The 26,299-nt window shown below is 42.8% G+C and overlaps 3 protein-coding genes across 7 annotated transcripts; 2 read left to right on the forward strand and 1 right to left on the reverse strand.

Moving 5' to 3' along the window:
* Window positions 1-343: 343 nt before the first annotated feature.
* On the forward strand, window positions 344-6,525 carry armc7 (armadillo repeat containing 7). Of its 5 annotated transcripts, none has more exons than XM_046377625.1 (5): window positions 344-486; window positions 569-705; window positions 1,140-1,283; window positions 1,388-1,758; window positions 4,807-6,525. In XM_046377625.1, the coding sequence occupies exons 2-4, from the start codon at window positions 618-620 to the stop codon at window positions 1,729-1,731; spliced, it is 576 nt and encodes a 191-aa protein (XP_046233581.1). In that variant the 5' UTR covers window positions 344-486; window positions 569-617; the 3' UTR covers window positions 1,732-1,758; window positions 4,807-6,525. The 5 variants fall into 5 exon arrangements, 4 of the variants coding, with proteins under 4 accessions (XP_046233581.1, XP_046233582.1, XP_046233579.1 ...); XR_006842067.1 differs by having other exon boundaries at window positions 376-705; window positions 4,807-5,744; window positions 5,862-6,525; XM_046377626.1 differs by having other exon boundaries at window positions 376-705; window positions 4,749-6,525.
* acsf2 (acyl-CoA synthetase family member 2) lies at window positions 3,348-25,437 on the reverse strand. Its single transcript, XM_046377612.1, has 16 exons — window positions 25,101-25,437; window positions 23,707-23,902; window positions 22,600-22,728; window positions 20,231-20,284; window positions 20,032-20,150; window positions 19,305-19,467; window positions 18,584-18,679; window positions 17,987-18,138; window positions 16,353-16,444; window positions 16,092-16,168; window positions 7,268-7,375; window positions 6,194-6,345; window positions 5,907-6,048; window positions 5,535-5,645; window positions 5,350-5,418; window positions 3,348-4,071 (listed from the first exon to the last, which is right to left on the reverse strand). The coding sequence occupies exons 1-16, from the start codon at window positions 25,205-25,207 to the stop codon at window positions 4,009-4,011; spliced, it is 1,830 nt and encodes a 609-aa protein (XP_046233568.1). The 5' UTR covers window positions 25,208-25,437; the 3' UTR covers window positions 3,348-4,008.
* Window positions 8,991-15,838, forward strand: chad (chondroadherin). Its single transcript, XM_046377622.1, has 4 exons — window positions 8,991-9,776; window positions 12,299-12,462; window positions 13,292-13,458; window positions 14,636-15,838. Exons 1-3 carry the CDS (start codon window positions 8,991-8,993, stop codon window positions 13,440-13,442), a joined length of 1,101 nt encoding a protein of 366 aa, XP_046233578.1. The 3' UTR covers window positions 13,443-13,458; window positions 14,636-15,838.
* Window positions 25,438-26,299: the final 862 nt, after the last annotated feature.

Here is a 26,299-nt window from a genome sequence, read left to right on the forward strand (position 1 = left end):
ATGCGACCAAAGATCCCAAACGCGCAATGAATCGTACCTGCTGAAGAAAGCAGCGGCTAGTCCAGCAATGAGAGTCCCAAACAACAGTGGTTTCCCGAGACGTTTTGTAGCGGATAGTTTGTGTTGCTTCATTATAGATAAAGTCCAGTGAGGAGGCTACAGGAGATTAAATGATCTAACTGCTTACATTAGCTTCTTGGCTGACCTTTCAAGTTACCATTAGCTAACTGTTCGTGACACACCTCCTTGTCGCGAAGTTAGTCACGTATCACGACTTCCGTTTCCCAGTTTTATGAAGCAAAATATCCTAAACACATCATGGGATAACTCTAAACAACCACGCCAGAATATGTATGTTTTGTGATTATGTAGTTTGACGGAGCTTCACGTAAAATTCGGTGTTATTTTAAAAGGTTTAAAGATGGGGCGGAACCTTACTCTTATCGCGACGCTGTACGGACATATTTCTGAGACGGACGAATCCTGGTAACGACGGAAAGTCAATGCACCTTAGGCCTGTTTGCGAATTTTGCTTTGTTCGATGTTTTATCTTTTGTTTAATTGCTAGTTTTGTAGTTTAAGTGACCGCTGGGTCTCATTCTAAGCAGTTGCTAAAGATGTGGAGGAAAAGCTCGTCTGATGGCTCTGACCGGTTTGAATATTTACAAACTCTGGTCACTGAATTTCAGGACACCGACAGTGAAGGTGGGTAGAGATAGTTTAATATGTCATAACTCAGTGATCTGTGTCAGTTAACTTGCTCCTAAAATACAATATCTGAGAACCCAAGAGGGTGTTAGGGTTATCTCTGCAAAATTACAATAGCTAGTTTTATATTTTAAAGTCACATTCCGTAATGTAAAGTTCGGTCATGTCTGTGAGTATACCTGTGTTACCGATTGTTTTCTTCATTGACAGTTTGTAATTCACTGAATGACCTCAAACATATCTTCTAAATTTCCTTAACTTTACCTCTTGTTACTTAACAGACCGTTTGTGAGGAGCTCATCTTATTAAATAAATGTGCTCCAGTATTTATTATTTTTAAGTTTACAAGCTTCATCAGAATCAGAATACTTTATTAATTCCTGGGGGAGATCGAGTTACATCAGCTTACCAAACTCTTTTCACTACATCAGAGGCAAAGGAGCAGGTGCTGGCTAACCTGGCCAACTTTGCGTATGACCCGAAGAACATGGAGTATCTGCGGGAGCTGCAAGTGACCGACCTCTTCTTGGACATGCTCACTGAGGAGAATGAGAACTTTGTGGAGTTTGGGATGGGTGAGCATCACACCAACAAAAACACTGGTTTCATAGTGTGCAAATGATGTCTCTTAAAAGAAAAAAACAACAACTCGCTTCTCTCGTGTGCGTCATGTTCTCAGGAGGGCTGTGTAACCTGAGTATGGACCCTGCATGTCGAGATGTTATCCTGCAGAGCAGTGGGATCAGCTTGGTCACTAACTGCCTGTCAAGCCGGAGGGAAGAGACCGTCCTGTCCGCCATCACCACACTGATGAACCTCACAACGCCCTCGTCACGCCCTGAGATCACTGATCCGGCCATCCTGCAGTGCATGCTGCGCTTCTCCCTCTCAGAGAGCCCACGTCTCCGCAACCTGGCAGGTGTTTTCCTGCAGGACTGCTGCACTGAGGAGCAGGTGGTCCGAGCAGAGGAGCAGATGAAGGGACAGCAGACAGCAGTCGGGATTCCGCTGCCCAAAGACTGAAGACGGCTGACGCATTCATGTGGTTTTGTAAGTTTTTATATTTAATTGGATACCTTTTCTCTCTATCAGAGTATACAATGTTTTTACACTATATGGGCACTTAAACGTTACACTCATATATGATTGTTGAACATCAAATTCTGACACTGTGGGAGTCAGTCTGCAGTTCAGCTTCCACTCTTCTGGTCTGTGTTTTCACGTGATATTGCAGAGATTTGCTCTCATTCAGATAGACGAGCATCACTGAGGTCACAGTTCATCTCAGATGTGTTGGACTGGGTCGAGGGCAGTTCTCTGTGTGCCAGCCATGTTCTTCACTAAAGCAGGGAAACGATTTCTTAATAGACGTGGCATAAATCCTGAACTAATTGTTTTGTTGATTAGCAGTTATAAAATAACAACAAAGTCTAAAGTTAATTGTCATGTTTCATCTTATCCACCTCCCTTTCAAATTGTGTAATACATTTCACGTTTCTAGCCCAAAGTGTCTTTTTACCTGCAAGGGGTAAGCAGGCATTTGTTATTGTTGAGCCTGCTGAATATGGATTTAACCCGTAGAAACTGGCTGCTCTTCTGCATTTACCAGCAAAGAGCCATGTGCTTGAACTTAAGTGTCATACCTTTTCTTACCACATGAGGGAGCCTGAATAGTTTCTGTCTAACTGAAGGAGCGTACGGTTGATTACTAAAACAGCATGTAAACAATTTAATTTTATTGACTGATGGTCAGCAGTGTTTGTCTGAAGTGTACACAGAGAACTGCCCACATGTCATTTATAAGAACAGGCTCACTGACTGACTGTGGCATCGATTTGACCACCTGCTTTCCCCAAAAATGTCCATTCCTTTGGCTTTCAAGTGGTTTTCTTAGACTCAGTTCGGATGCTGGAGAACGTTAAAGCCAAGAGGTTGGCACTCTGCAAGAATCCCATGTCCTGTCCTGAAACCTTAAATCCAAACCCAAAATATGTAAAATCCAAAATGCTATAACAACCTTGAGGTTCCTCATGAAGAGCCAGGAGTCCTGTTTGTTTTCTTCTGGGCTTTTAAAGAGCTATTTCTGGGCCGAGTCCTTCAGGTCTAGACAGAAGACGACACCTGATCCTGCAGCCCAGCGTCAGTTAGACTGCACATGTGGCCCAGTCAGACTGGAGAGGAAATTCTTTACTGCTTTTGAGTGTGTTTCTCTGATATTCCCTCAATTTAAATGCCACAGAGGCTTCTCGTTTTCAGTCAGTGTGTGTGTGTGTGTGCGCAAGTGTAGTTGTTTCTGAATGGAATTCCAAGGGCGTAGAAGGCGATCGATATAAATACCTTCATTCTTCCCGTAAAAGAGAAACACCCAGACCTGGTTTTAATAATGAGGTCCAAACTTTACTTCAAATTGATGTAAAAACCAAAAAAATTTACAGACTAAAAAACAAAACAAAACAAAACTGTGAAGAACTGAGAGCTTCATCGTGTACAACGAGCTCTGCACTGGCCTTCAGTATACTGTATGTTTGGACAGTTTGCTTAGCTGCGTTGTGCAACATACACTAATTTGTGGTTCATTCTGCAACTTTGCTGTTCACGTTTATCTTATATCTAAATTATTAAGCAAGTGGATGCAAAAGGACTATTCAATTGTTTATTACATTTTATTATTATATTTTATTATTCTAAATTTGTCTTGTCAACAAATCCCGTGAAAAGACCAAAATCAGCCATGTGCTGCGAATACTCTCCAACTTCTCTGCTGCGTGTGAAACTCGACCTCAGCGGTTTCTAGTGAGCATGCAAATGTTTAACAAAAGCCCACAAATGAATCCTAGTGGACAGTTGTGCAAAATTTGAAGAAATTCCCTTGTGGTGTTCAATTAATTAGCAGGGACGGACTGGATTGTTCTTTGTGGGGGACTATTTTTAGCTGCGTATTAACGCGCCTTTCGTCGCTGTGGCAGCAGGATGGTGATGGTGTCGAGATAAACTAAAGCATGTGTGTATGTTCAACAGTGTTATGCTGGTTTTGGTCACTTCATGGGATTTGTTGTGTGTAAGACAAATACATAATGTGACTACGCTTATCCCTTAAACAGCTGGTTACATGAGGATCCAGACGAGCACAAAGCTTCATACCCAGCCATCACATGTTCACATTGTGTGTTATTACTTCTCAAGACATTTTCAGATGATCTGATGGCAGGGTATCTAACCCCAATTGGCGTTTGTGGCACACCGCATGCAGTAATTGAATATTATTTATATATAAACTTATTTATAAATGAGGTCGCCCTGTCATTTTCTGTTCTCCAGTCCCAGCCGACTCTCAGATTCCTCACGTAGTTTGTTCTTCTGGATCTGAGAAGAGAAAAAAACAAATATTAGGAAGTTGTTTAATTGGCTTGTGAGTTAAAGGGGACAGCTCACCCAAAAAATCCAAAATACATGTTTGCTCTTACCTGTAGTGCTGCTTATCCATCTAGACAGCTGTGTGAGTAGCAGAGTTTTGGAGAAGTCGGCTGTGGAGACGTCTGCCTTGTCTTCAGTATAATGGAACTTGATGGCAGTAATGTCTCTTTCCCGAAATCATGACTCGGCTACGCAAGATAATCCACAGACCTTGTTGTGAGCAGTTTCATGTGGGAACTATTTTCTTTCCGTATCACCACGCAGAAGGAAGCGTGTGTCAACTCCAAAACTCTGCAACTCACACCTAAACTCTCTGCATGGCTGAACAGCCCTGCAGGGAAAAGGACTTGTATGTATTTTTGATTTAGGGGTGAAATGTCCTTTTTTTTAAAAAAATATTTTAATGCTATCAATCAAAACAAAAAATGTGAAACTGTGAGATGTCTGACACAATCTACTGTGAAACTAATAACTTGCAGTTTTTACATCTTGTTTCTTATAAACATTTAACAAACTAAATATAAAGCACCATTTTCAGTCTTTATGCTAAGCTAAGCTAATCAGATGCATCACACATGGCACAGATGTGTGTGTATTTATCAGAATGTTGAACTACTCCTTTACAGTTGCTGCACATGCGTCATGTTGAACCCCCCCAGAAACAACAGTTTGCTGTTTGCTCAGATGTTTTTCAGAGGTGGGACCCACATCATCGACGGGCGCAAAACCCAGTGGCAGAAAACCCAGCGAGCAGCCTGCAGTAATGAGGGGTCACTATCTACAGTCAGTTGGACGGATTTACTCGGGGACAAACTACGCTTTCAAATGACTCCCTGGAACTGTTAATACTGAGTGGATTATCTGGCTGAAACACAGCAGAACCAACTGAAGGAGTCTTAGACGGAGGGACGCTGGTTTTATCTGATGTGCCGCCTTGGGACGAGGTCCGCCGCCCTTCTGGGTTCACCTAAGAGGACCTGGTGTGCGTGCAGACAAGCTAATAGCTCCCTTTTCCCTCCTGTCTGGGGGCATTCGGGGCAGGCCTGTTCAAACACAACGCCATGTCTGCAGCCATCCCATGAGGGAAACACAAGAACCAGAGGGGAGTTAAACTAATTTATCACAGCCTGTTACTGCAGCTGCTAATTTTAGATCTGTTTTTCAGTCTGGATGGATGCGAGATAAACCTTGTCATTTATATGCGAGGGTCAGGATGTGCGGAATTACCTTTCCAGTCACAGTGAGCGGGTAGCTGTTGACAAAAAGTACGTAGCGAGGAATCTTGAAGCGAGCGATCTGAAAGCAAAAGACAGAAGGGAAGTGAGCAGCGTCGTTCAAACTGTTCCGCAGGAAGATGAAGAACGACGTAATTCCAGCTCACTATGTGATATTAAAAGGGCGTTGTGTCTCACCTTCCCCTTGCAGTAAGCTTTGATTTCTTCTGCTGTGCAGTCCTGTCCGTCCACCAGCTTGATGCAGGCACACGCCTCTTCACCCATACGGTTATCAGCAACTCCAACCACCTGACAGACGGAAACAAAAGGACATGTAGCTCCACAGCAAGAGAACCCAAAACAAGCAAATTAACACAAAGCGACATAAGGATCCCCTCCAGACCTGTTGTAAGAGCAAAAAATACAACTCTGTTTAGTGTTACGCCTAGTTTAGTGTTGTAGTTGAGTGTGCAATATTATTGGGTTTCATTTTTGCTGAGTGTGTTCTGGTGTCCACGGTTACAGGAAACAGCCGTGACGTGCCGTCAAAGTGTCTCCGATCGAGCTCACCTGGGCCTCCTTGACTTTGGGGTGTGTGTGCAGGAACTGTTCGATCTCAGCTGGGTAAATGTTCTCTCCTCCTCTGATGATCATGTCTTTAATCCTGCCCTCGATGCGGCAGTAGCTGTACGCATCCAAGGTGCCGATGTCTCTGCGGGGGACATTCAGGCACCCGCATGCAGATTAAATCACACGACAAAACGCTGCGTGTTTGCAGGTGTCTTTCTTATTACATGTGCTTGTTGAGGCTGAGGCTGTGTGACGCTTTGTGCAGAAGACAAACAGCCTCCACTCACCCGGTTTTGTACCAGCCGTTTTTAGTGATGCACTCTTCTGTTTTGACTCGATCTCCCCAGTACTCCAACATCACGCAGTATCCTCGGATCATAACCTCCCCCTTCTCCCCCAGAGGCATCACCTCTCCTGTTGTAGGGTTCACGATTTTAGCCTGCGGAGCAGTCGATTCATGTTTTTAAAGTTATCAGCGTTTACTGAAGCAACAATTCAATGCAATGTCAATGAACTTTCATGGGAAAGTGTTTGTTTTTGTTTTGCACTGTACTTTCAAACTAACAATTAATTAATTAAATGCTTCTTTTTACACAAAAATAAAGTTTAAAAGGACTGATATTGCTGCACTGGCCATTTTTTGATATATATACTGGAGTCCATCTTGCAGACCTGGGCACAAAGGGCCGGTGTGGCTGCGGGTTTTTGCTCCAACCAACCAAGAGCACACAGTTTGACCAATCAACTGTCTGAAGACTGAGATCAGTTGATTAAATGAGTCAAGTCTGGTGTGCTGCTGCTTGGTTGGAAAGAAAACCTGCAGCCACACCGGCCCTTTGTGGAACAGTTTGCCCAGGTCTGAATCTACAGAGTAGAACCCAGATTCAGCTGGAGATATTTCCCCCTGAGATTCTGGTCCATGTTGCTTCAGATTTATTGACAGCTCCAGAGACTGTGGTGTGTGAAAATCTGAGGAGATCGGCAGTTTCTGAGATACTCAAACCACGTGGCATCAAGAGTATCCAACATTCTGCTGGTTGAAGGCCACATCTGTAGCTCATTATGGGGGCTTTCAAAGCGTATTATAATGCAATCATAATAAAAAAAAAAACAACAAGTACTGCAAAATCAACGGTCTTGAGTATAAAATGAGGATAATTAAAAGAAGGATGGAAGGTGGAAAAATAGTGACTACAGCAGGTGTACCTAATAAAGGGGCCATTAACGGTGGTGACGCTGCAGGTTGTATTCACCTGACGCAAACTGCTGGTGTAAACGTGAAAACTTCGAACTTTAATAATGTATAATAAGGTATACTTGCATCATGTCTTCATCATGTGTCTCATGCTGAGTTGATGTACCTCTAAGTGGTCCATGATGAAGCCGACCGTCTCAGACTTCCTCTCCATGTTGTCTTTGGGGTCGGCGCAGAACGTCACAGGGCTGTTCTCTGTGGTTCCATATCCAACCTGTCGGCCACACAAACGGCATAAAGGATAAAGGACGGCCTGGACTATTCAAAACACCAATCAACAGTTAAAATAAAAAGGCAATTAACTCATCATTTGAGCTCTAAACGGAGTACATGTTGTACTTCGGTTGTTGTTCTGGGGGACTTTCTACTTTCTGTTTGTCCTCCAAAACATTGCAGAGGAATAACTAAAAGTGCTTTTTCCTTTGTTGTATTTTATTTATAAAGCTACTTCGCTGATTCAGTTTTTCAGCGAGAGACAAGATTACAAAAATAATAGAGATAACAAAAATAAGCAAATCTTTGAAGAGGGAAAAGAGATAAAACATACAGTAACGCTCACAGGTTCAAATTAAATCAGGGAAAAAGACAAATAAAACATCTTAGAGGAGGAGGATATGGTGAGAAAGTTAGGTGGAAAAATCAGGGAGCAGACGATATTCCCAATAAAATGCTAGATTTGTTAAGTAAACTCTAGATTCCAGTTATCCTGGGTGTGTCCATCCATCTTACTGATGGAGCCACCTGAAGCCAAACCATCCACTGAGCTGAGCCAGTCAACAAAGTCCTGCTGCACCTTTTCTAAACCTTCCCTTTCTTATTAAAAGCAGGTGTAATGAGCACCTCAAACAAAGCTTTGTTCTCCCAGTGGAAACCTGATAGCCACATTCACCTTAACAACTCGGAGGTTTTGACTGAAAAAGACCATCACATAATACCACACTCGGTTTCCAAAGAAAGAATGCACACAGGAATGTAAAGTGGTATCTGAGTATCTTCTGCGATTGCTATGACATGAAACAGCATCTCGCCTCTCGCCAGCCATCTGGAGACTATTATGGGTTATAAAACAGCTGCATGGGAACGGCTCCTTTTCCTGCCACCGCAGACTGAAAAACAATAGAGACGCCTGGGAGTGTGCAGGGATCGCTCCCGACCTCACGCCACGTTCTTAAACATCACCTGTTACAAACACAAAAAGAGACATGCCAAAGCAGGCGTCTTTTCTCATGATTTGTCTGCACGTGTGCATCGAGCAGCAAGTCGAACAGATCAGCTGATCAGTCAGGAAGTTGGTCTCAGCAGTCACACCTTACAAATATTATCAGCCCTTGTAAAGTAAACTGGCCACCCATGTTGGAACTTTTTAATGAAAAGGGGACCTGAGAAACAAGATTAAAATGTCAGTCCTTCTTTTATGTTCCTTGTTCTGCAAAAATTCATGCGCTCCCGCGTCGTCTTCCTGCTCACTCAGGGTTAAATTCTCACAGACACTTGACTTCCTCTTGCAAACCCCTCAGTCTAACACCCTGCCAAGCCCTCCTCGTTTTTTTCCTCGAGTAAATGTTATAAATAGAGCTGTGTGTTCCGTTGACTGGCCATCCTCCTCTGCCCACCTTCGCTCAGTCCCTCACCTTTTCACTCCTTCTCTCTCCATCTGATTCTCCCTCAACACACACAAACACACTTCAGTTCAGACTTCTGACTCTCTTCTTTAGAGTTCTTCTCTGTTTCTTTTTACAGGACTTTTCTGCTTGCTCTCGTTCTGCCTAAAGACTGGAAGACGCTCTCACTGAGTCGGCGGACAAACTGATATTGACGAGCTTGTCAGCATGCGTTGTGTGAGCTGGTTGCTGCTGGGGACCTGCCTGCTGGTCCTGGGCCCCGCGGTGCAGGGAGCCCCGGGCCAATGCCCCAGCCAGTGCCACTGCCACGGTGACCTTCAGCACGTCATCTGTGACAACGTCGGGCTCAAGAAGATCCCACAGGTGTCGGAGGTCACCCGTTTGCTGAACCTGCAGAGGAACAACCTGGGCAGCATACCCACAGGGGCCTTCAGCGAAAGCAAGGGACTCATCTCTCTGCACATGCAGTACTGTCAGCTCCGAGAGATCGGATCCCAGGCCTTCAAGGGGCTGAAGAAGCTCATCTACCTCTATCTGTCCAACAACGAGATCAACAGCATCAAGACCGGCGCCTTCGAGGACCTCACTGAGCTCACCTACCTCCATCTAGACGGGAACCAGATCAGTGACCTGTCCAAAGGCCTCTTCTCCCCTATGATCAACCTCTTTATCTTGCAGCTCAATGACAACAAGCTGCGGGAGCTGCGGCCGGGGACCTTTACAGGTGCCAAAGACTTGCGCTGGCTGCACATGAGTGGCAACGAGCTGACAACCCTACTTCCGGGCTCTCTGGACGATGTGGAGAACCTCGCTATACTTCACCTGGACAGGAACAAGATGTCCACCTATCCCAGTGCGGCAATGAGCAAACTGCGGGTGGTGGAGGAACTCACACTGGGGAGGAACCCCATGAGGACCATCCCAGACAACGCCTTCCAGAGCTTTGGGCGCTACATGGAGAAACTATACCTGGACAACATGGGCCTGGAGAGGGTGAGTCTACAGTCTTACTGGGTATTTACGAGACAGATTAAGCATGATTTTTAATATTGAACAGCTAACACACAGACACAGTGTGTTTGGCTTAAAAGCAAAAGGAGTCATTAGTATGATGTTATATTGAACTCCACAAGGCAGGGTAAGACATTGAAGTATTTATAAAGAAAGATCTTCTAATCAACGGGTTTACTGCATGAAAAAGGGCTCTATAGTATGTGTCTGTCTTAATGTTTGTCTTGGTCTGGCAAACCCCTCTCGACCATATTTCATCAGCATATTTACATGTACAGCCTTGCCAGTGGTCGACACCCACTTGTCGGCAGCCAATATACATTACATAACTAACCACCATTTACATACATTCAGCGACTGAATCCACAGTATGCAGGGGCTGGTTTATGTGCTGCTGCTTCATCTCCATCCGTCTCTACGTGTCTTGATCATGCAAACCTGATGCAGCGTTCATCAGTGTTTTGAAAGCAGATGTGCTTTGCATTGCGCTTCAGGAAGCACATGTGCTAAAGCAAGCAGGATGTTGGAGAGACTGCAGAACAGTCAATTAATTTCCACAGAAAAGAACTAACATCTAACATTGGCAGAAAAGGCTATGAAACAAATCGAAGTGCAGCAACACAAGGAGTCCATCAATTATAAGGTTCAATAAACATTGTTATTATTATTACTGCATCACCATTTGTCTGTGATTGAAAAACAACATATAAATAAACAGAGCTGATAAAGTGAAGACAAAGTGACGACACACTACACTGAGTGACTAGAGAGAAACATGCTGTCGCTGCTCTGGATGTTTTGGTTTTTTTCCTACAGATTTAGAGGACATGATAGTAATTTCCAATACAATGTAAGAGAGGAGGGACATCTTAGGCTTTCTTACCTCCACATGGTCATAATTTTAGGTTAAGAACCTATTTTTAACATACAAAAATCAGAAATTATGTATTTAACGGGGACCAGCTATGAGAGCAGGTAACTATTGGTAAAGGTTGGAAAAAAATATGTACTGTGCATCCCTAGTCTGATTTACTTTTCAAGCGGAAATTCCAAGTATTTGCTGGTTAAAAACATTGATATATTTAAAAATGGATGACACGTCTCCACTTTCTCACACTCTGCAAAAACGAAGCCCAAATATCCCTGTTTACTTTGAGTTTTTAGTTTGGTCCATGTCCCATCTGCTAATATGAACTAATGAACCATGAACCAAACCTTTAGCAAGTGGGGCAGCTTCATTTTACTCGACACTGAAGCTCATCTCTTATCTCTTATCTCATCTTATATCCAGGCTCCATACATGAACACGAATACGAAGATTTGACTGTCAACTTTTGTCCCTAATCAGTCTTCACTGGTGGAACTTCAGGGAAGATGTTCAGATATGAGACTCGTGACAGATGTTTTCACATGCAGATCACACACCACCCTGTATACAGTACGAGCTCTATGCTACGCCACGTTACTTTGCAGACATTCCTGAGAGTACATTCGCTTCATACTTAAGGCTAATCCAATATTTGAGTGTACCTGTGCCACAGTGTGGAGGCATCCAACAGGGGAAAACCGCAAAATAACAACCTTCTCACGCTGGCGCTGTGTGCGAGCCAGGTGGACGCAGCAGGAGACGGTGAACGAGGGCAGGGAGGTTAAACCATTTTCCAGCCAAATGCTGGTATTTTTAGAGTGTTTTTGTTTGCTGGACTTTGGCCAAGCATGTCTGAGTCTAATTATTACACAAGTGTTATTTTCAGCAAGGTGTGTTTTCTGCTTTCACTGGGAGGGTCTTGTAAACAGGTCAGGAGGGGTTCGGAGACAGGTAAACAGAGGCAGGGTGTTCCACGGTGCATGAAGAAGAGTATTTTTAGTATTTTTAGCTTGCCATCGGCCCAGGTGAATGGACAATTGGACCCTTTGCGAGCCTTCTTGGCAGAGGAGTGGCCCGAAGAGGGAGACGACAGAAAGAGTGAAAACACCTCTGCCCTGCTGGAAGTCATCCATCTTCCATTGCTTCGACTCAGCTACTCATCGCCGTGCAGTGGAAATTTCCAAACAGCATTCATCCCCTACAGGCTCACATAAAACGACCCTTCAAAGCCAAGCTCCTCTCTCCAGTCCGCCCTCCTCTTCCTCCTGGAGGAGACAAAACTTGACATGTCGTAGAAAGGTTCAACTAGCACCCCTCTGAAGCTTTTAGCGCCCTCGCAGACGCATATGAAGTAGAGGTGGAAAAAGAGGAGCAGTGACTGTCAGTGTTTACACAAGTGCTGGTGCAGAAGGAAGGATGAGAGGAGGCTTTCATCCAGAGAAACAGTGGCGAGATTCCTTTTCTGTGCGTCTGTCTGAATTCTGACAGACACAAGGATGGATGTCGGTGCAGCCAGCACCTTGCATGCTCGCTTACTGCCACTGATGTGTATGAATGATTCGACAAATTTTGAAAGAGCTGCATAAATGCAGCCATTTACAAAACTAGACTCATGCAGGGCTCTACCTTTTTCCAGTTCTCTGACGGTGCGTTTACTGGTGTGACGGCAGTGAAGACTCTGCACCTGGACAACAACAAGCTAAAGTCTCTTCCCAAAGGCCTCGAGTTTGGCACCATCACCAACCTCACCCTCTCCAACAACCCGTGGAACTGCACATGTCAGCTAGCCCCACTGCGCAAGTAAGAGACTCACCTGAAACAACACTGTGCTGCCATGCTAGCAGCTCTGTTAGGCCATCATGCTCACAGTGACAGTTTTAACACATTGATGTGTAGCTAATATAATGTGTGCGTTATTAGTTTGGGGTGTTAGCAAGTCAGCATCCGTACAGCTGAGGCTGAAGAGAATGTCAAGACATTTGGTCATATTTGACAAAGTTTTTGATTTAGTAGCAATACTGAGCAGTTCAGCACGAGTGTGTCCCTGACGCACCTGCAAGCCTTAAAACATTCCTACTAGCGGTTTCACATTATTCCACCAAACTACATGTGAGAAGAAAAAAAAGAAAGTGACATATTTTGTCATTGGAGGGAACTCACTCCAACGAAATTTGTTCTCTGCATTTAACCCACCCAAGTGACGTGCACACACACACAGCAAACCCGGGGCAGTGGGCGACCGCGTGCAGCGCCCGGGGAGCAGTGGGGGTTAGGTACCTTGCTCAAGGGTACCTCAGCCATGGACACCGGGACGGGGAATCGAACCAGCGATCCACTGGTTACGGGTCCGACACCCTAACCGCTGATCCACGACTGCCCCATAAGTGATGTGGCATCAACGTGCCAGCAAAGGCAGGGAAATGCATTCAGCGTGTTTGTTAGACCTCAAGGACATTGCAGTTAGTACAGAACTGTTTACAAGAGAACTCAGCAGTGCACCTTGGTCTGCACCTAACCAATGCTGATGCCGAAGGAAAAGTCAGGGGAGTTTTACGATTCAATTTCAGGGGATATAAATCTGTGTGCCAGACTTTATGGCTGTCCCTAATCTTTCGGTTTTGACCCAAAGGTGGATGGACTCCACCCGCAAACCTACGGACGCAGTGTGTGCTTCTCCGCCCCAGCAGAAAGGCAAACAAATCAGAGACAGCAACGTCCTCATTGGCTGCAAGGTCAAGGCAAAGAAAGCCAAAAAGGTACCAAAAGAGCAACGTCACTGAACACGCAGCTGAACAGGTATGTGCCACCGAAATCCTGAATGTGCTGGCTTGTTTTTGTACATATTGTAAAAATCTCACACATTGAAAAGACCTGAGCAGTGACTCACTAGAGTCTAATGCAAACATGAGAGTCTTATCAATCTTCTCATCTAACTCTCAGGAAAAAAGTGAACTGTTGAACCCTTTCTTTTACAGTAATTTACTTAAAGTCACTAAAGAAGATTGTGGAAGGTTAATTAGAGGTTTATATTGCTGTCTTTTATTTAGACTAACACTAGGTGTCGCCAGAGATGAATCTTCAACTCTTTCACATAGGGGCAAATGGCCCTCGCCCATCCATCCATTTTCAACACCACTTTACGCGTCAGGGTTGCGGGATGATATTCTTCATTTTTGAAATTTATTTTTTCAATTTTCAATTTCATTTCAATTTATTTGTATAGCACCTTATACAATCAAAATTGTCTCTAGATGCTTTACAGAGCCAGAGAACCAGAGCCTGAACCCCCGAGCAAGCAGACAGTGGCAAGGAAACATTTAAGCTTTCTTTGTTTCTTATAGTCACTAACCTTCCTATGATCCTTCCAGAGATAACAACAACAAAATACAAATTAAAACTGCAACATCACACACTTGGCATCAAAAAATGAACAAAAGCAATCAGAAAGATACGAAAACAACAACACTGATGCTAAATTTCTCAACTTCAGTGACCTCTTGAAGGACAATCTGTCCCTAATCTGTTTGATATTTGTGTTCCAAGCAGAAGAAGCTGCTGCTGCTGATCCAAATCAGTAACTTGAGCTGTAAATTTTCAAGTGACACCCTCACTGATCTCTACTTTTGCAAATACCTTAGGTCTAGTTATGCTCCTCATTATGGCCTCTATGTCACTCCAAAATCGCATACTTCCTGCGATGGTCTGATCTGAAGGTCTTCCGCTGGAATTCTGTACAACACCACACTGGACTGAGACGTGACCGCATGAGGTTAAAGTTGGTTTTGGAGTGGCCGAGAGTTGGCGTTGCGTGATTTTGTTTTTCTCTCTTTAGTAACCACAGAACTCTCTGTTCTCTACCCGCCCCGTCCCTGTCTGAATGTTTCCATGTTGGTCCAGGGGTCCAGTACACCTAGTGCAGGTCACGCGCCTTCAGACTATTTAATTTGGCTGCTGATTTTGTCTTTTTCCACAGGAGACGCCAAGGAGGAGCCCGTCCAGGTGACCGGCTACACTTGCAACGAAAGCAATGCTAACCCAATCTACTTCAAGACTGTCCATCTATTCATCTGCCAAATGTCACGAGTGTAAACACAGACAAAAGCATTTATAGATAAACATGTCCTCTGTCTCTCACACCCAAACACATGAAGACCTTAATGGACCTTTCACTTCTATTCATTTATATCAAAGATGAAGACTTCAGTATAAAGTGGAGATCTACAACATTAAGGTAACCATCAAAACAAAGGGTGCATTTGAGCAAATGCAGGCTATAAAAAGCACAAAGAACATATTCTATATTATATCTATATTAATGTAGTAATTGTCCACTTGAGGAGGGAATGGAACAAATTTAAAACAGTGTAGACATTGAGGAGAAAGGAGCAACGTGATCATTCATTTGGAGTCGTGCTTGGAAACGAGGCTAATTAACAGCACTGAGAGTGAACCAAAACACTGAAGTTGCAGAACAGAAAAATGCTAAAAGAGGCTAAAAATCTCAATAGAGCTGTAGCGTGTCTAAAGTGAAAGTGTTGCTCCTTTATTTTGGTGGTTATCTGCTAAGAAAAAAAAGACAGATATGGCTCGAAATGAGATAAAGAGGCAGAATAACACATCTAAACTATGAGGGCTTATTTAATATCCTCCAGCTGTCACTCTGGCAGACATCGACAAGCGTTTGCCCTCCTTCCTTTCTATTTTGTCATGTCAGTCTTACACCCTCACTGACCAAGAGAACATCACTTCACACAAGAAGGATGCAGCAACTGAAGACCTTTCACCAAGAAGTTTCAAGAAACTAAAACTTTGAAGATGTGGGTAAGCAGATAAAATACGTACAACTTCCAAGCTGCATTTGTCTTATATTTCCATTTTTCCTGTATGAACGTCTTCTAAGATCTACAAAACTGGACTTAGCTCAACGGCGTACGACTGAAACAATTAATAGGTTGAACTGAGTCATCGTGTTGTCATCGTTTACTGCAAATTATTTGTATTACACTTCACATTTTCTGAACTTCAAACTGGAAGAAAAAATGAATCACATCACCTGTGAGGGTTTCTGACTTGTTGACTTTACGCATCTCTCATGTATATTCAATGTATTTACAATGCCTGGACTTTTGGAGGTGGTCACAAGTGCTCACATCCAATAAATCTTTTACACAGTGAAGCCTACGTTTTGTCTAAAATACATGTTCTGCTTCGGCACAAGATGCCTTTGGTCTTCCTTATTCCAATAGATGCTTTTCTGAGGATTTGTCTCCCCCTACTGTGTGAAAGGTGAATCGCACCATTGAGTCATTTTGTAAATTAACGAAGATTTTTGATCACTTGTTTGGTGAGATGAATTTTTATTCTTATATAAACTATAATAACAATTTAAAAACAATAAAAATGTAGTTATATCTGGAAGATCCACTCACTGTTATTTCCTTGATGCCCATTACAGAAGCAACCTTCTTCACAAGTTCTGGAGGACAAGGGGAACCAGCCATGATGCCTACATCACAAAAACAAATAGAGGAGGATGTAACCTGTGAAATTAATACCACGGGAGAAGCTATCAGTTCACAGAAATATTCTCAGTCAAGACAGATGTAAAAGGGAAAGAATTTCGGTAAAACATTAAAAGTCCGCTTCTGTTGTTTCGTCTGCAGAAGCAGAATATTAGGTTCTTTTCTCACCCGTTTCCACTGAGGACAAGTCATATTTGGACAAGTCCGGGTGGTTGAGCATATCGACGTACATGGTGGGGGTGCCGTAGACGAAGCTGCACCTGTGGGGTAAAAGGTGGTAAATAAACAGAATGCAACTTCACTGACAAACTGCCAAAATAAACCTGCAAAACTGTGTACAAAAGTCACATACACCTGCGCTTTGGCACGTACACTTGGGTTGCATAACAATACAACAAATTGCCACGTTTACTTTGTGATGATTACATCACGTAAGATGTGGGGATGCAGCTCAAGACTGAATTCCTCCTACAGCAATTATTTTACCAGTTTTAACACTGAAACTATGTGTCAGATTCATCATCGTATCCAATTCTGAATCCTTGTCCAACGAGGGTTTACATTAGCATCGAGGCTAATGGCATTTCCCTAACGCGTGTTGCCGCCACAATAGCAGCAGCTGCAGCTTTAACCCCCACAGTATGTTCTCAAAAACGTATCTTCTTAAAATGCAAATGTTGCATAAAGTTCTTTCAAATAGTCAAACGCCGTAGAGTCTGAGCGGTCCGAGCTCGCGCTGCCTTCGTCCACGCTCCGTATTTTGATGACGTATTTGTTAGTGCGACAGGTATGACAGCTGTTGCCAGGTTGGGTGGTTTTTCCGCTACATGTTAAGGACTGTTTACGGTGTGTTTAGCGTGGGTTTTCGCCCGGGAGGCTCTGTGGAAATCTGGCGCGCTCTTGAACGAAGTTACACCGCGAGAGAGCGCCGTTCACAGTAACGTTCATCAAGCGGAAATACAGCACGTTCAGGTCACGTTCCCCCAAAATATGAACGCATTCAAGGAACAAAACTACCTTAAGACTTGATTACTTAATTTTAAATAAAGCAACCCTTTCTGTACTGGTCCCCGTAATTTTCGTGGCAATGATCTTCAACTGCTGGTTAAGTTTATGGTTTTTATTTTCTCACTCCAACTTAGTACATTGAATATTGCATAAACTAAAACCACCGTAAGAGTTTGTGCCTCATTACGGGTCAGAAACTGAAAACATTAGCTCAGGTTGCACTATGTGACTATCTCTTATGAGCGCTGTAGCCTAACTGCAAGATTCCTGTAGCATGCGCAGTAGACCGACATCAAGCCTATCAAAATAAAAGTTCCTCTTTCAACAGTGCATAGAAAAGCATATGATTCCTCTGTACATTAACCAAAGTTACTGCTAATAAGAAAACATTAATGCAGTATCAAAAAATAGAATGCATATCAAACTTTATTAAACTTTATTACTTTATTACTTTATTAAATTTTTATTACTTTATTAAACTTTAAACTTTAAACTTTAAACCTTTATATTAATAAGGAAATTCACCTAAAATAATGTACCTTTTGTGGGGTCATTTACACTTTCCTACCTTCACTTAGTGGAGCCACATGATACAATACTAGCATATTTAATACCTAAAGCTCAAGCAGCTTCCTGTCACTCCTCACTACAGACGTGTGCGGTTACCTTGAGGTTTAAGAGAAATCGAAACTAACAATATAAACAAACTTTTTATTTCAAGTTTTTCTGGGGTTTTTTTGTTTTATTTTTTAAACTGTAAGTTTGAACCTGGACCTAGCTAATTACAGCCTTACCTTTCACTCTCCATAGCTGCTAAGTTGGCCTTTCCGTCGTAGCCAGCAGATGGATAGATCAGGGAAACGCCGTGCACGGCCATGCACATGCCTCCACCCACAGAGCCAAAGCAGTGGTACATGGGCACAGGCAGACAGATGCGGGTATGAGGCTGTGGGACAAAATCAGGAAATAAAATGGTCAAACCTTTGGACAGCACAGAGGAAATCAGTTTCACAGAAAAAAACACAAAACATTTTCACATGTCATAGGTCAACACAGAGATGCAACATACAGGTCATGCCGGATAACAAGTGTGTGTTCATGGTGATGAAGGTGGGATAGGATCAACTGACTGCTAGTTTCATTTTTTTCTGCATGTGTGGCTTTGCTGTATGTTAAATTTAGAACTCCAGCAATTTCCTAAAAAAAATCCAACTCAATCATCATTTATGAGAAGTGTGTGTTGTTGTCTGTACCTGCAGAGACGCTGCCCTCTGCCTGCATATCCTCAACAGAGACCTAAATGTTCTGCGTATTATGCCTTTAATTCTCTGCTCAGAAGAGGTTAATGAAGCTCAGATGACGCACGATAACTCTTGTCAGAGAAGACTCACCCTCCAGGTGTATCCCACTCTCTTGCCAACAAAGTAGGCGTTGTTGACGATGTTGAAATGAGACAAGGTGGCACCCTTTGGAGTTCCTGTGGTTCCCTGGTGACAGAGATTAGAAAACAAATGACTTAATTTACGACATCATAAAGAATGGTTTGACTGATATGACATGACATGGTGACAATCAGTGAGTACAAATGTTTCAAGATTAGAACACAATTATCTATCTCTGCCCATACATAGATACTTAAAGCCCTCAAAACAAGTACAAACTCTGATACATTTTACTTGTTCTTGTATAAAGGACCTGATATGTTCCATATACATGTTCCAGCAAATAAGATAATCACATAATTTCTCATATTGTAGTGTAAAAACAATAAAATCTGTTTCCAGACTTTGCAACATCTCAGATCCCCATACTGTTCAGTTCAAACCCAAAGATATTCAGATGACAATGATATAAAACTGAGAAAAGCATCGCATCATCACAACAAAAGAACCAATGTATGTAAGAGTTAATTATCAAAATATTTGCTGATTAATGCACTGTCGATTGACTAACTGGCTCATCGACAAATAGTTTCAGCTCTGCAGCTACACTGTCCTTCGAAAGTGCTTCCCCATGAAGGGAAAAACTGAACATCCAGCCAGAAAGGAGGAAAACTCGTCACCAGGGCTCTATGAGATCCCTTATGGACAGCAGCAACTAAGCAGCAATTACCGAAGTGAACTGGATGTTTATTGGGTCGTCACAGGAGAGTTTCTTCTGCACATCCTGAAGCTGCTGTACATACTGGCTGCTGCCTGCCTGCATCACATCCTCAAAGTGGAACATTCCTGGTTGTCGACTGTCCAGAACGATCACAGAGCGGAGGTGCGGGAGTCTCGATGGGAAAGTAAAACAAACAATACAAATCTGGGTCATGTTTCGTAAAAGCTAAAAGTTTCACTGTGACTCTGTCTGTGAGTGTTAGTAGTCACTCCATGTGTTCTGTTTGACCTAAATGAATGTACACATAGAAACAGGGCTAGAAATAAATTAACTTAACTTCTACCAGCACTGAACCTCTCAAAGATATCCTTCACATACAATGAAAAAGCTATCAAAGGTTCAGTCACGTCAGCATTTAAAACACATAGGTCATCATGACCAGTAGACAAAGTTAGTCTGTATAAAGTTCACGGCCATTTCGTACCGTTGATCATAAGTTTGAAGGAAGTGAGAGCAGCTTGTTGAAGTTTTTACTTCCTCTCTCGACTATAACCTGCTCCCCAAGAGATGGTTTGCAGATAGTTAGATAGTTTGATTTCCTCAAATAGCTTGAGGACATGAATGTGGCGTACAAATTACACATTTGTCACATTTGCGTGTGTTTTGCAGCGCTCCACAACTCCAGCATACAGAATGGTGAAGAGTTAAGACAATGACAGGTGAGGTGCAGTTCTACCTTGCACTCTTGATGTCTCCGGGGCTGGACGACTCAATCTCTGGACATATCTGTCTCAGCATGTCACAGTACTTCTGAGTTTTGAACTGCGTAGGACACACTATGGCCTTACATCCAACCTGTGAAAAGAGGAGCAGAGGATCCCCCTTAATGTGACGCTGTCTGTATGGGCTACAGCAGGTATGCAGAAGTCACCCACCTTCGCCAACGCAAACTCAGCCTCCAGTGTTTGGTACGCTGGATTCACAGCCACCTGTGAGGGGGGCAAACATAAGAAGAAGATGATGATGATGGAAAGGAAACTCAAGGCTGACAGATTTGAAATGTAGACGATGTAAAGTACAAACTGCCCTCATGAATGGGTTTTTTTTCAACGTTAGGTGCCCGCAGGCTTGTTTGTTCACCATTTCTTTGTAGTGCATTTGGTTATAGTTACAACAGAAATTTGCTAAAAAATGTAAAAAAAATATTAAAATTAAAGATAAAGTGTTTTAGTTGGGAGTAACAAAGCAAAGAGTTTGGGAATCAGCTGAAAATTCAGGGAGTTCAACAAGACTTCACTACTCCAATATGACAGCAGTGTTGACGCATCGCACATGATGACACTCGTGACTCAAGTGTCATCATCAGAGCATTTACTCCATTAATTTTTGGTGACTAATAAATATCAGAATTTTCATCTAAGTATTGGAAGAACAGTTACCTTTCTTTTAAGATATACACATTGACCATATTCCCGATTTACTGTCTTAGCGACCTGCTATCATAGCACGTTATTAAAGGATCTAACCATCTGATTCAGTGGCAAGATGGACAGTTTTCATACACAAATGTCATCTTATTCACACACAGCCTAGCACAGCCTTTGTGGGTATCACTTCAACTTAAGTACATAAAAACTGCATTAAAATGCATGAAACCAGTAACCGGAAACCCCTTGGTATCTCCTACAGCTAATTACTTCTGCATTCCAGCTAAACCCTCCATATCTGGACTCGGCTACAGCCACAGAATCCTGTTTAATATGTGGAAAACTGACCGCTTTGAATGAGGCTGCTCAGTGCACTGGAGGCCAAAGGTAATTCTTTACTCATCTTTTCCTTTTAGTCCTTCAATGCATGTTAACCTCTACATCAGTCTACATAAGTAGAACGGGAGGACGAGCCTTTAGCTATCAGGCACCCCTGCTGTGGAACCAGTTGCCAATCTGGGTTCGACAGGCAGACACCACCTCCACTTTTAAGACTAAACTTAAAACCTTTCTGTTTAGTAAAGCATATAGTTAGCACCAAATAAAGTGTGTAGGGCTGGTAGGCATAGTTTCACCCACCTCATGATATATAGCCACAGGTAGAATAGGTCTGACTAACTGTTAATCTTTAAATCTCTATCATAGCTAAGCTGCTATAGGCCTATGCTGCCGGGGGACACAAAGGAAAGGAAAGTGACATATCTTGTCATTGGAGGGAACTCACTCCAATGAAATTTGTTCTCTGCATTTAACCCACCCAAGTGACGTGCACACACACAGCAAACCCGGGGCAGTGGGCGACCGCGTGCAGCGCCCGGGGAGCAGTGGGGGTTAGGTACCTTGCTCAAGGGTACCTCAGCCATGGACACCGGGACGGGGAATCGAACCAGCGATCCACCGGTTACGGGTCCAACACCCTAACCGCTGATACACGACTGCCCCATGATCCACCAAGCAGTTTCCCCTCCTCCTTTTCCTCTTCTATCCTCTCCCCTCGTCAGATTAACATGCAGTTCATTATTTTATGTCACTAACTGTGTGTCCAGTGCTCCTCGTAGTCTTGTGTCTCTCCCTCCCTCTCTCTCTCTCTCTCTCTGTATCTTTCCGCAGGTATCTCTCCATCCAGATCTTCAAGTTGAACTGTAGCCGGCTCTATGACCAACCCAATGTGTATTGTTGACATCTGCCTGTCATTCCTCTATGTACCGACTATGGGCGGGGTGGTTCTCCCTACGGGCCGAAATCGAACTGATATGATAGTGATTCTCAACATCACATAAAAAAAAAAAAAAAGAATACATGAATGTTACAGCAGTTCATTATAATTTTCAATACTATAAATTTCCTATAACTTGTGAAATGTTAAAATCATATTGAGGTGGTAGCAAAAAGTGAAACTAAACCGTTGAGATTTTGTTTTGCTTATCTTTTTAGTAATGTCATTTCTCATGTTGCAAATTGCTTTCCTGCCTGTACAACATCCATTGCACGTCTGCCTGTCCTGGGTGAGGGATCCCTCCTCTGTTGCTCACCCTGAGGTTTCTTCCATTTTTTCCTGTTAAAGGTTTTTCTGGGAGTTTTTCCTTAATCGATGTGAGGGTCGAAGGGCAGAGGATGTTGCTGATGTTATGTTAAGCCCTTTGAGACAAACTGCTTGTAAAAATGGGCTATACAAATAAAGTTGACTTGACTTGACTTGACATATCATATTGCTAATTTTCATAAGCAATAGAGAGGGCTGAAGCACAGGGTCAAATGTCTCAGCAGTCAGGGGAGGGTTTAGGAAAAAGCCTGCAACGCCGCAGCTTCTGACTCACCAATATAACGCCAGCTTTGGCTGTGGCAAACTGGAACAGGACCCATTCGTAAGTGTTGGGTCCCCACATGCCGAGTCTGTCTCCTTTCGTCAATCCAAGAGCCAGCAGTCCGGCTGCAGCTTGATCCACCTGCACCATGGATATCAAGACATTACAATCACCCTTTTCTTTTACAATAGTACTCACAAAATATCCTGACACTTAATACATTTAGCATTACTGTTACGTTACCTTTTCAGTTCGGTTTGTTAGTCAGCAGGATTGTGGAAAAACTAATGACCAGAGTTTAATTAAGTCTGGTGAGAGGGTGTAGCACAGACCAAGAGGAATACTTAGCCATCCCAGACTTTAAAGATTTACTAAATTTACTAAATGAGTAAATGCAAGAGGATACATGTAACATGTTCTATTGAGCAAATCAATAATCATACACACTAAAAAATACTGGGTTAATAAGTGACACGTAGCTGCGTCAATGCAGCAATGTGGCGGTGTAATGTTTATTACTGTTGAGTTAAAACAAACCTGCTGTTGGGTGGTTTTGGTACTGGGAAAAATAAGGCCAGAAATGTGCTTGAGCTGTATTGACCCCACATGGGTTCACCTTTAACCCAGTATTTTTTAGTGTGCTCAGCAGATCTCAGTGGACGTATCACCTTCCTGTGATATAAGTTTGAGTCTGTGAAGTCCCAGATTCTGGTGATTGGGTGAAAGTTTCCAGAGCCAACAGCACTGAACATGCAGGTGAGGGCTGACAGTCTAACATGTTGCTGCCATACATCTATCCATCTATCTCAGAGTATATTAAAGACTGAATCTGCCAATGACAACACATACTGTCTAAACACAGTTAGATACACACCAGGCTTGTAGTACTCGAGTCCAGGACTGGGACTCGATTCCGACTTGAGCCCTACTTATATATTAATTATACAAGAATATATTTGGTTTGGACTTAACTTGGACTTGACCCGGATTTTTCCTTAATGTCTTTGACTTGACTCGGACTCGAACACTGGGAACTGGAAAGTGGACTCGGACTCGAAGTTTGGTGACTCGACTATAACACTGCTACACACTACAGAATACTTTTGAGTAAAGACTCACATCCTGTTGAAACTGTGCGAAGGTCTTGCGGACTCCATTTTCTAGAAAGGCCACAGCCTCCCTGTCAGGCCAGAGCTCCACAGTCCTCTGCAGGGACTCTCCGACTGTTTGATGGAGCAGAGATGTGGAAGATGTGCCGTGGGCATAGCTGGTCGTGAGAGCTGGGATAATGGGCGCAGAGTCCACATGAATACCACTGTAGGGAAACAGGAGACGTTTTGCTCATTATCTTTTGATTTCTGGAAAGAAGCGTTGAGTTTTTCAAATATTTTATTTTTGGGATTTTTGGTTGTTTTGCCATCTAGTTCCATTATATTTATCTAATCTTCATATAATCAGGCAGTCCAGTTGAGATTAGGATCTCTTTTTCATGAGACGGTGGAGGACAAAGAAAATAAAAACTTTCACAGGGGCACAGTCAGCAAACACAATACAACAGGGAGTTCACTAAAACATTTAAAAGAGTCATGAAAATCATCAGACAGCAGACACGAAAACAAGCAAGTGGAACAAAAGACACAAGGGATATCTGGGGTTAAGTAATTACTGGATTGTGTAGTTGCAGTTTGGATATTCAAGATAAGACATACATTTCTACAGCCGATATCTCCAAAACTTAGATAAGGGGAGCATATTAATGATTTTTACTGTGTGGTGAACTGCTCCAGCCTTGCACTGATGGAACTAACTGGGCTGAGACATGCGATTACATGTAATGTTTCATTGGAATTTGACTCCTGACCTTGAAGGCAAACCACCTCCCCTCACACCCTGTAAGCCCACACTGAAGTAGCCTATGAACAAAAGCAGTGAATAACATGTGTTACCAGATCCTATGTTTGAGTAGAAGTACATAGCACAGTACAAAGTCCTGCACTCAAAATCATACTGACGTAACAGTAAAGTATATAGCAACATAAATACTTCAATTTTACTTGTTGTTTGTATTGCTGAAAGTCAAATCAGTGATTTTATTTTTCATCCCTGTTAACATGTTAGATGAAACTGACCCTGAATCAGTGCTTAGAGCGGATTCATGCAGCGCCGATTGTATAACAACAGAGCAGAGTACCCAGATGGAGTATTTTCCTATAGTATCGCAGTACAAAACGCCACCCTGCTGTTTCCTGCGTGTCTTCCCTTCCGCTTCTCACTCGCATATCTTTACTGTCAATATGTACAAAAACATCCGCGGCTGTTAAAGCAGTGCCTAGCAGATACTGTGCAATACCAAACATGTTTTACACAACAGCTTTAATGCCATGACAATCGTGATCTCTCGAAGCAGGAGTCCATGAATTTGTTGCATAAACAAAAAGGAAACAAAGAGTTGATATTTTCTTTACTCAATCGGAGTTTGAATGTTTTTCATTACATGTGTGCACGAGGCTCACCGACTCGCTGCAGGTAATCCCGGACGGCGGGTCCACGTCGTCTGCTGCAGAAGTTTCAAAGCTCTGCAGTTTTTCTGAAGAGTCTGGGGGCACCGAGTGGGGATCATCGTGAGCGGCTGCAGGCCCCTCCGAAGTTCAGATCACTTTCTGCTGCAGTAACCCAGAGGACTTGTGCACATCCACTGCTGTGCACTGAAGGGAAAAAGTCTTCACAGCTAGTGAACACAGGATCGCTACCTCCTCTGCATCTGCTGGTCTTCGTGGGCTCCTTTCTCGGACCTTGATCCTACCCTGTTTACACAATGTCTTCTGAAACCGCTAGCCCAGCCCAGCTTCCTCTGGGCTCCCCAGTACTGATGTGTCTGACTTCAACCGCAGCTGTGCTTTGGAACTGGTGAACATTCCTTTAAGACGCACAAACATGCATAAAAATCATCATTTCTGTTTTGTATTTTTTTCGCAGTGGTAGCTCTTTCAAAGTAAAAGTCCTAACAGCACACAGACAATACTTCACTACGAGTAACAGCCCTGCAGGAAAACCACACTGACATAAAAGCATGAAGTCAAGATCAGCTAAAAGTATTAAAAATACCCACGCGGCAGTTAAATGTTCAGATATACTACATGACCACCATGTGCTTGTAGTGTGGCTCATGCTTTTGCAGCAAACTCAAGAGCCCTTTTTAAGGAATTTATTTAGCTTTCGCCCCGGGCTGCTTGGGTTGTTGTTTTAAAATGTATGTCTCATACCACTCAGATAAATGTGCAATACTCTTAAGCGTGAAATATTTTAACTGTGCAATTTCTGCAATAACATTTTCCCTTTACCTTTGTCTTAGTACTTCTATACATATTCCAGAGCTTTATATTTTACATCTTTTACACATTTTTTATTATTATATTGTCCTATTTTTATTATACTGTTCTTTCCATTTCCTAAAACGTTAACTCAAAGAACTCTGCACAAGAATTCCAATGTGCCTGGACTGTAACTTTATGCACAAATGGCCAATAAAAACCTTGAACTTTGAACCTTGAAAATTTATTTGTGTGAAATAAAAGCTGCAAGTGATAAAAATAAACAAATAAAACAATAAAACAAAATATTTGTCAAACATGTTTTAGAAACACAAAATAAGCACAATGCAAAACTTTGTCCAAGACAAGTAGAATCAAGTGAGAATTCAGATGCTTTTCCT

The sequence above is a fragment of the Scatophagus argus genome, chromosome 21 (genome assembly GCF_020382885.2).
Source record: "Scatophagus argus isolate fScaArg1 chromosome 21, fScaArg1.pri, whole genome shotgun sequence".
Lineage (NCBI taxonomy): Eukaryota > Metazoa > Chordata > Actinopteri > Scatophagidae > Scatophagus > Scatophagus argus.